This window comes from Grammomys surdaster, unplaced genomic scaffold (assembly GCF_004785775.1).
Source record: "Grammomys surdaster isolate TR1022 unplaced genomic scaffold, NIH_TR_1.0 724, whole genome shotgun sequence".
Taxonomy (NCBI): domain Eukaryota; kingdom Metazoa; phylum Chordata; class Mammalia; order Rodentia; family Muridae; genus Grammomys; species Grammomys surdaster.
In genome coordinates this window covers 996,827-1,007,346 of record NW_021605143.1, presented here as the reverse complement: position 1 = coordinate 1,007,346, position 10,520 = coordinate 996,827, and the positions used below count along the sequence as shown (strand labels likewise).

At 48.8% G+C, this 10,520-nt stretch overlaps 1 protein-coding gene across 2 annotated transcripts in view; it reads right to left on the bottom strand.

Moving 5' to 3' along the window:
• Bin2 (bridging integrator 2) overlaps positions 1–7,472 on the bottom strand; it is a 26,496-nt gene extending 19,024 nt beyond the window's left edge. For both annotated transcript variants that reach the window (XM_028782222.1, XM_028782223.1), the window contains exons 1-2: positions 7,338–7,472; positions 700–780 (exon numbers count right to left, since the gene is read on the bottom strand). In XM_028782222.1, coding sequence (XP_028638055.1) covers positions 700–780; positions 7,338–7,418 — 162 coding nt within the window. In that variant the 5' untranslated portion in view covers positions 7,419–7,472. The remainder of the gene's footprint in view (positions 1–699; positions 781–7,337) is intronic.
• Positions 7,473–10,520: the final 3,048 nt, after the last annotated feature.

The following is a 10,520-nucleotide window of genomic DNA, read 5'->3' as shown; positions in this document are numbered from 1 at the left end:
GACAAGATGCATGTCACATGTGAGAGGGGACAAGATGCATGTCACATTTGAGAGGGGACAAGACACATGCCACATGTGAGGGGGACAAGATGCATGTCACAAACAGCCAGCAAAGGGTAAATGCAGGTGACTGAGAACAAGCTGTGCTCTCAGCAAGGTTCAGCGAGGGGGCTGGAGAGACAGCTGAGCGGTTAGGAGCAGTGGAACTGCAACCTAGCCTGGGGTACGTAGTAAACACTAGGCCAACCAGGGTCAAATGACCAAGAAGGTTTTGTCATAACCAAACCCCAAGAAGAAACAACCCTCAAATCTTTGTAGAAGCTTCACAGTTATAATGGTTGTATTTAGCTCTCATAAACACAGTTCACAGTCGTCAGGTATGAGACAAGGATGGATAGAGGCTACAGATGTAAAAGGAAATTGTTTTTATGTTATGTGTGTATGTGTGTATACATACAGATGTGGGCACGTCAGAGCCAAGGAAAACATGTGGAGATCAGAGGACAACCTACAGGAATCAGTCCTCTGCCCCATGGGCTCTGGGCTTGCATCCAGGTTGTCAGGATTGACAGCAAGTGCTTTTACCTGCTGCCCATCTCCCCAGCCTTATGTTTGTTTTGTTTTTGTATCTCAGGCTGGTCTTGAACTTGTGACCCCACCCTGGGTCCCTCCATACCCCTCCCCCACCCTCCAGGTCACCTGCTGTTGGTAAAAGTTGCTGGCACTTTGTTCAAATCGCTCATCTTTGGTTTCTACGGCTTTCCCCAATTTCTGCAGAACCTGGGGAAAAGAGAAAGTATGTTATAGTCGAGTCTCTGATCTGGTGGTCTTGGGTGGGCTCCCAGATTGCCAGTCAGGAAGGTAACAGGCCGCTAACAAAAACAATGTTTTGGGATTCTTTTTAAACTGGGATACCCGGAGATGTGCTATCTGGTCATTCTCATTCACGGTGTCGCTCCCCCTTCCCCTCCCCCATCTGAATTTCATTACTTGAAGAAAGTGCTTTGGCGCAGGGTGGAACTCAGAGCCTTGTACAACCTACACACACTCGCCCATTCAACTGCACCTCCAGCCTTAAAGCGACTTTTGGTTTTGTTTGCTTGTTTTTTAAGGTAGGGTTTCTCTGTGTAGCCCTGTCTGTCCTAGAACTCATTCTATAGATCAGGTTGACCTCGAACTCAGAAGAGATCCACCTGCCTGTGCCTCTTGAGTGATGGGAATAAAGGTTCAGGCCACCACTGGGCTCTTAAAGTGATTTTTAAAGGGGACTAGAGGAAGGCATTGCACGGAGACATGGTTACTGAGAAAATACACACGACTTCTTAAGGTAAAGCATGAGCCAGGACCCTCTGCTAGCAGAAGCCCTTGTGGAAAGCCTTAAGAAATTGTGGTAGATGTTCTCCAAGCCCAGCTGGAAATGAATGGTTCCTGTGTCTGGTTCTCATCAGCTAAGAAACCAGAGAGCTCACCACCACCCCAGTCTCAGTGCCAGGTGCAACACACAGGAAAGCCCCAGTGTTTGCTCTCAGCTGTGAGTAAGGAAGACAGGGCTGAGGCACTGCCCAGGTGAGATGCCCGGGGGGTGAAGGCACTTGCCATCGAGTCTGAAGGTGAATCCTTGGAACCCACAAATTGGAAGGAGAGAACTGATTCCCAAAAGTTGACCTCTGACCTTGTTTTTTTTTTTTCTTTTCTTTTAATATTCTTGAATAAGCCCCACTATTAATTGTGACCGACTCCATTCCCTTTCTGGAATACCCTAGTGAGTTCTCTACTTTGTCTGCTGGACGAGTGTAAGACAAATGTGAACAAACGCACACTGGTTCAAACTCCGTACCTTTTCTCACACTAATCTCTATCACTTCACCCTGTTAATGAAATTCACTCCCAGCTGCTTGCTCTGTGTTCATCTGTCTCCTCCTTGGGTACTTAATTTACTACAGCTCAGATCCCAGCAAAGGCCACTTAGTTTAACAGGAAGGAGATGAACCTGACCGGGTAGTACATTGGCTGGGCCTGGGCTTGTGGAGAGAAGGCCTGACCAACAACCCAGCGAGCAAAGCAGGATGTGTGCAGCCTCGAGGTAGCCTTCTGGGCAGGTGTGGCGTGGCTCCTTGAGGGTATGTCGTGGGGCGTGGAATCTCATTATGAAGGAATCCGAATCACACGCCAGTGTGGCGAGGCCTGCGCAGGGGACTGCTCCATGTGAACACAAATGTCTGCAGCCTCATGGGAGAGGAGCGGGTCAATGTTCCTCACATCTCATGTGCTCTTCCGTGATTAAGATCAAAGCTTTTGTAAGCACACATTAACGCACACCTTGACCTTTCTGCTGACTAGCCGCCATAAGGTATTTCTGCCCAGGACTAGATACATACATACATACATACATACATACATACACACACACATACACACACATATACACACATACATACATACACACACAAACATACACATACACACACATATACATATACATACACACACACATATACACACATATACACACATACATACATACACACACACATACACACATACATACACACATACATACATACACACACAAACATACACATACACACACATACACATTCACATACATACACACACACTGAAAGACACTTCTGTCTTAAAGCTAGTGAGGAATCAGACTCTGTAAGTTGCTTTCTCTCTTTTCTCTCTCATTTGTGTTCACATGGAGCAATATTTAATCCATGAAGGTCCACAGAGCCTAGTGAGGTACCCACCTCCCCAAGAGCTTCCCCACCACTGTGGGGAGCAGGCAGATGAGTCAGCTCCTACTGGCTTCTGCCCCATCTGGCCTCTTTATCCTTCGGCATTTCCCAAGTCTTGAGCCTTCCCAGGGCTGTGTCTTGTTCTTTTGTTTTTGATCGGCTCACTACGTGGCTCTGTCTGTCTTGAAACTCTGCCACCTGCCTCTGCCTCCCTCTCCAGTGCTGGGAGCATAGGTGTGCGCCACCACGCCCAGCCTAGCTGGGTCTGCTTTTGCTTCCTTGACTGTGAATGACAGGTGCTGCTTCTCCCTGAGGCCAGGTCTATCTCAGTCGGGTCACCCCACTCTAGATGTGCGGTCCCTATCCTCCCTGGCCCCACCCTTTCCCCCACCCCCACCCCAACAAACAGGGTTCTTCCCCAGAAGGTTGCAAAACCACCTTGTTCGTGGTCGGCAGCTTACTTCCTTTTCTCAACTCCTCCCTTCCTTTGCCCATTTAAGTTTCTTAGGTGGGGGGTGGGGGAGAGGCGGGGTGGGAAGAGAGACAACTCAACTTAGAGTCAATACAGAGGGCAACCAGAGTCCGAAGGCTCGAGGCTATAGGGCTTCCTGGGGTCTGTAGGCTGTGCTGAGAATCTTCCCGCCATCAACTTTTTTTTTTTTGTTTTGTTTTGTTTTTTTGAGATAACTTTTTTTTTTTTTTTTTAAATAAAGACTACAGCACCCAGCATTCCCCAGGTGATCTCCTATCCAAGTACTAACCAAGACCGACCCGGGTTAGCTTACAAGATCAGACGAGATCTGGCAAGGTCAGGGTGGTGTAGCAATAGGCTACACCATCAACTCTTCCTAGACCGAAAGGTGAAAAAGATAACTCGGAAATATCTATCATCTCTCGGGTCCCCAAATGTTGCTATGGCAACAAGTGACTGTGTTGGGTCACATTTCACACTGGAGGTGTTTGCTCTTAGACCCTTGAAGGAACAAGATATGTGTGTATATATGCAACAGATGTCTGCTGAAAGAATAAATTTGTATGTTTGAGACAGGCTTAACTTTGTAGCCCAGGCTAGCCTCAAACTTGCAATGACCCTCTAGATTCAACTTGTTGAGAACTGTGATTACAGGTGTTAAGCCACTACACCTGGCTAAATTCTCCTTTTTGATCAATTCTCAATGAAAGCTCACAACACAGTCCCCACAATCTCGCCTGAGAATTCTGCCCTAAACACTCAGGCCTGGCAGGTGACTAGTTAGAATTCAGACACTTAGAGAGCAAAAGCGAGGGCTAGCAAGTGACTGTAACACTGCATGAACAGACTCCAAGGTTAACCAGCTCATTCTTTTAACTTTTCTATGGAGTGGGAGGAATACACCTTCAAAAGAATTCACAGCGTGTTTACTTGATGACTACAAGTCCGATCTCCCCACCCCTCTACTGCGTTCAGTTGACGAGGTCAATTGAAGTCACCTGAGCAGGAACCAGATGCTAAAAGATACAGTGTAGTTTATTGCACCTTTGTCTGGGTGAAAGGATTCTAAAGCGGCTAAGAAGGTCTACAGACAGCAGCTACCCAGGCTCTCCCTAACAGCCTCCGTGAGGAATGTCTGCAGACACACACTACCCGGAGGCTCTCCCTAACAGGTGGAGTTCTTCCAGGTTCCTCTCCCACCCTCTTGCTCCAGCTGCTGTTCAGCCTGTTCAGTGATCGGCAGGCTCCGGCCATGCCCAAGATAACCTTCTTCAGCTAGAAGACGCTCTCAAGCTTGGCGGAGGAACTATGGACCACACACAGTTCCCATTTCAAAGTCAGCCAGAGCTAGAAAACCTTCCACCCAATCTTTCTGTCCTGCGTTCCCACAGATGGGCATATCTTAGGCAAACAGTGGAGTCTGAGCTTCCGGCTGACAAGAGCTTATTCTTTTCTTAGTTACCTCTGGGACTAGCTCAGCCCCCCTGAACAAAAGAATCTATTGCAAATATTTGACAAATTAAACTCTTGGGGATGTAAGTTGAGTGAATGTTAACAGAGAGAAGAACAACACAGGAGTGATTTAAGAGAAAAAAAAACCACACCCTTGCTGGGGGGGGGGGGGAGAACTGAGCAGTTTGCCACAGAGATGTCACAGATAGGAAAGCAGTAGATCCTACGTGAGGATGTGTGATACTGTAAAAATACAACTCACAGGAGGATGAGCGGGTGTAAAGTGATTCCACTTCAATCAGCCCCTGCCAGAGGCTCTGCAGGGACTGGGGCCTGCACAGAGGGTGGAGTGGCTCATCACAAATATGGCCTGGAGAGAACCTGAATTTGGCCAAGTGCCCCTCACCAGCCCAGAATCCTTTCTTCACTGGAACACTCTCTCTCCCTCTCAGTAACTTCTCAAGGACTCCAGCTTTTCTACCCAAGCCATTCTTCCTTTAACTCAGTGTCTGTCTAGGTGAGCCCTGAACTCCCAAACCCCTGGTCTCACACGCAACCTATTTGCTTTCTGCATTAACCTCAGAGTTCCTTGGGCAGACTTGAGTTTGCACCTCTCTCCCAGGACAGAGAGAGGGTCCAGGACGGAAAGAACATTGTGCTGCTACCTGTGTGACTGTTTCTACTCTGGAGATACTTGACTCTCAAGTTCAGAGTCCTCTCATTTAATAGATGAGAGACCTGAAGCCAAGAACAGAACATAATTTATGGCAAATTTTGGAGTCCAGGCTTTAAGGAGACAAAGAGGTTAGATGACTCTGACTCCAAAGGCCTCCTGTTGTGTTGACAACAGGTCAGAGGAAGACAGGCAAAAAGCAACTGCTACACCCCTGCTTTCATTTAAAATGTTTCTCTTTTGTGGTAGCCACGATTGTTTGTGCTAGGTACCGAGCCAGCTCAACACTGAGCCATACCTGCCAGCTGCCAGCCCTTGAAACATCTTTTCAGGTTGCTATCTTTTCGGGTTTTGGGTTTTTGTTTTGTGTTTCCTCAGCCACAGTGTAGCTTTCTCTAGGTGAGTTCCCTGTCCCCCTATTTATAGCTAGACTTTCCCATAAGCACTAGCCTCCAGAGAGGCAAAGTTAAGGTATGTGAAATAACAAAGGCTGGCCACAAAGACCTTTTATTTTCCCCTTGTCTTTCACATGACCTCAAAAGACAGAAGTATACACAGCCCCTCCCTTCCACCGGGGCCTTTTAACACCATAGGAGTACATCTATATCCCATCAGTAATGTCAACCCATGTGTGAGAGCTGGGCGCCCTGAATCTTCTCCAGTGGCCACTGCACCACCTTTACAAGGGAATACAAATCTTTCCATTGTTAAGTGTGCTATGTATTTAACTGCTTCGAAGACGCTGAACCCTCTCCCTTTAGCCCATGCCTCTTCCCACATCGCCTTTTCTACTAGAGTGTGAGTAGATGGTGGATAGGCAAAGGAATACTCGGGATAGGTAACGTCAAAATGCCTGTTAAGTGTGTAGGGACAGGGCTGGGCTGTAGCTCAGTTGCCAGGGGGCTTGGTTTGCTCACAAGAAGCTGGAGGTTCAACCTTCAGCATCTAAGAGATGTAATGGCACACGCTTGCAACCCAGAAGCTAGAAGGGGGCACGGAGACCAGAAGTTGAGGTGAGTTTGGGGGTACAAGACACTGTCTCAAAAACACGTGAAGAGTGATAAGACTGGGGTTCGTACTTATGAACCCAGCTGGGGGATCATTCAAGACCAGCCCAGGCAACACGATATGACCCTGCCTCAAAAAAACAACCAAGCAAATAAACTGTGTGAAGAGTGACCCCATAATCGATTTCTTTTCTTTCTTTCTCTCTAATTTTTGAGACAGGGTCTCTCTATGTAGTCTAGCCTGTCCTGGAAGTCACTGTGTAAACCAGGCAGATCTTGAGCTCACAGAGACCCACCTGCCTCTGCCTCCTGAGTGCTGGGATTAAAGGCATGTGCCCATAATCTGAATGGACTGGCAAATTATGGGTGTCAGTTTAATAGGTGGCAATCTAAGGAAGGACACACAGAGGCTTTGGATCACCATCAAGGCAGAAGGAAAGAGCTAAGGAACAGAGGCTGGCTACTGGACACATGAGCTCCCTGCTCGCCCCAAGAAAATTGTTTCTTGTCGCTCAGGATGGTCTTAAACTCAGCACATAGTCTAGGATACCTTGAGTTTTCTATCCACCTGCCTCCGTTTATACCAGTTTAAACAACACTCAGTGTGGACAACTGTGCAGGTTGTCCTGGTCCTCGGTGAATTCCCAAATCAAATTAAGTGGGGCGACTCACTGCCACCGTAGCCGTTGTCCCTTACGTAGAGGACAAGTATCCTCCAATTCATTCATCACCTGAGAGACGCCACCCTTGTCTTAACGTTTGGACAAAAATCTGTGACATAGTTGACAACCACCATTCGTTCCTTCCTGTCGCCTTTTCTGGGTCAGGCTGAGGGTTGCAGAAGGCTCCTGTGAAACAGCTGTCTCCTCAGCTGCTCCCTTCTCTCCCATGTCGGCCACTGTTCATGGACATCCACTCCCCGCCCGTTCTGGGCAGCAAGACCCTTTCTCCTCAGCCCAGGTCCGGGCCCCTACTGAGGCCAGGCTGCCTACCTTCTCCTGAGCCCTGCTGAACTTCTTCTGCATCTGCTTGGCGAAGAGGCCAGCCGCTCCGCCCGCCTTGCCCTCTGCCATCCTGCCGGCTGCCGGGGAGCAGCCTGGTCCTGTGGTTTCTAGAGGCCCCTGAGAGGAAGTGCGTCCTCCCAGCATGCCTTGCGTGAGGCTCAGAGGGCGGGCCTTCACACCCTGCCTGCCGCCGCGGCGTGGTCGGCCTGGACCACCTAATGCCACCTCTCGAGGACCACTAGAACCCCATCACTACCCATCTTCCCGAGAGGATCACTGCAGCCCACCACTGACCAATCTCCCTGAGGGGGACCACTGGGACTTCATCACTGCCCAACTCCTCAGGAAGACCACTGGGACCCCATCACTGTCCGTGTCCCTGGGAGGACCACTGGGACCCCATCACTGTCCATGTCCCCAGGAGAACCACTGGGACCCCAAGATTGTTCAGCTCCCCGAGAGGATTACTGGCTCTCACTGCCCTCACTGCCCAGCTTCCCGGGAAGACTACTGGGGGCCCATTGCTATCCAACTCTCCGAGAGAATCACTGGGACTCCATCACTGTCCAGCTCCAAAGAGGACAACTGAGACCCCATCACTGCCCAGCTCCCCGGGAAGACCACTGGGACCCCCTCACTGTCCAACTACCCTGGAGGACTACCGGGGCCCTATTGCTGTCCAAATCCCCGCGAGAACCACAGGGACCCCATCACTGTCCAGCTCCAAAGGGGGACACCTGGGACCCCATCACTGCCGAGCTCCTGGGGAAGACCACTGGGACCCACCATAGTCCAGCTCAAGTGCCTCCCTGGGCAACAGGCTGGGCTCTACAGAGGCATGTAGAGCTGGGAGGCCAGCTCTGCTGTTCTGAGAAGTTGGCGGAGAATGGCTTGTTCAGGGTGGACTTTGGTGGACACATACTCTTAAGCCCAGCTTGGAAATGCTGCCCCTGCAGTAGAGAAAGAATGGCCCCCTCGAACAGGGTCTTTGAATGTGGACCGTAACTCAAAACCTGAACGGCACTAGAAAATGAGGAGACACAAAAGACGGAGTTCCACCCAGTGAGGATGTTTAATGGACCAGAGACCACCTACCAGCTGCAGGGTATTGATGCCAAGTGATCATGTCTTAGCTGGCTCTAAACCTGGGAATTGTAGGGGCAGAGTAGAAGGTAGGCGGAATCCAGATCTGGATTTGAAAGGGAGAAAAAGAGTGGAGAGACGGGGTACTCAGGAAAGGGGTGCCATTCATAATGTGCTAAGGAGGAGAGGAGGGGAGACGCCTGGACTGCACAGTGGAGAGCAAGCCTTTCTAGGCAAAGCGTGGTGCATTGTATGGACAGAGTATGAATTTAGGTACAGATTATGCAAACAGGGTTAGATAGAGATTACAACTCTGGTTTCTCTAGGAAAACAGTCTTCCGATGAAGTTACACCTGACCACTGAGAAGGGATAGCTGGAAAGGATGGATGGAGTCTAGGTTTGGAGAAAACATTTACTCCAGAATCTTAGAGAGCTGGTGAAATTTTCTCAAGGAAAGAAAGAGAACATAATAGGCTTCCTGTAGGAGAAGGCAGAAGGAAGCTGGAGGCTTGCCACTAAATTGCCTGCTATTGTTTTCTGTTTCTTTCATCGAAACAGACACTGCACTAAAGGTCAACTGTGTACCAGGCATACACTAGGAAGCCAGGCGGGAAAGACAACTCTGATCTCCAGGTGCTTACTTTGGGGGTAGGTTGGCAATCACATGATCACACTGTAACGTACGTAATTCATTTACAGAGATGGATACGAGCTTTTCAAGCAATAGCTGGTTAGGGAATGGATGTTAGCTTTGCTGGTGGCCTGAGAGAGGCAGATTAAGAAAACGGAAGGGCTTCATATAGAATAGGAGAAAGCAGAGAAATCCAGAGAATATTGGTCTTGCTGAGACACTGGGAGAAGACAGAAAAGGCACCCAGGTGTCGGGGGTGGAGTGATGCATCAGTGATTAAGAGCCCTGACTGCTCTTCCAGAGGTCCTGAGTTCAATTTCCAGAAACCACATGGTGGCTCACAACCATCTATAATGGGATCCCATGACCTCTTCTGGTGTGGCTGAAGACAGCGACAGTGTACTCATATATATAAAACAAATAATAAAAAAAAAAGGCACACAGGTGTCATTAGCAGAAGGCCGAGGCCCCTGTCACTCCCAGCAGAGTGCCCTGACTGTAACCTTCTAAGACACTCTTGTCTTTCCTACTCTGTGCTTGAGACAGGGCCCCACCTGTAGCCCATGCTGGTCTGGAACTCAGGCAATCCTACCTTACCTCCCAAGACCTGAGATTACAGGTGCGTGCTACTATACCTGACTCAGAAGCTCTTTGGTGCCAAAGAGACTGATGTTCCATCAGGCAGTGCCAGAGCAGAAACAACCCTCGAAGTAAACTAAACGGAGGAACCAAGCCACATGTCTGAAGAGAATAATGTGACTGTCACACAACTGAATGCACTTCAAAGTAAGCTACACCAAGAGTCAAGCTAGCAAGAAGCAGCCTGTGGCTGCATGGCCAGTCTTTGATCCTAAAGCTGGTGATGACTGTGTCTCTTCCCATTGATAGGAACTTGTCTTTACAATCCAGTAATTGGTGCTGAGGAGAAGAGTGAGATGAAGTTTGGGAATGTCTAACAAACAGGCAAGTCACAGGATGACATGTGGAGGCCATCTTTGATAGAAATAACAGACCAGACCAAAACAAAGGCTTTTCTCATAACGGGAAAGACTGATGACATTCCTAGATTACTCCTCAGTTGTGCAGTTAGGGCAGGAACTCAGACATCCTAACTCTAATCCAGCCTCTTATAGTATATACAGTGATGCAGAGGTTACAGTATACACAGTGATGCAGAGGTTACAGTATACACAGTGGTGCAGAGGTTACAGTATATACAGTGGTGCAGAGGTTACAGTATACACAGTGATGCAGAGGTTACAGTATACACAGTGATGCAGAGGTTACAGTATACACTGTGATGCAGAGGTTACAGTATACACTGTGATGCAGAGGTTACAGTATACACAGTGGTGCAGAGGTTACAGTATACACAGTGGTGCAGAGGTTACAGTATACACAGTGATGCAGAGGTTACAGTATTCACAGTGGTGCAGAGGTTACAGTATACACAGTG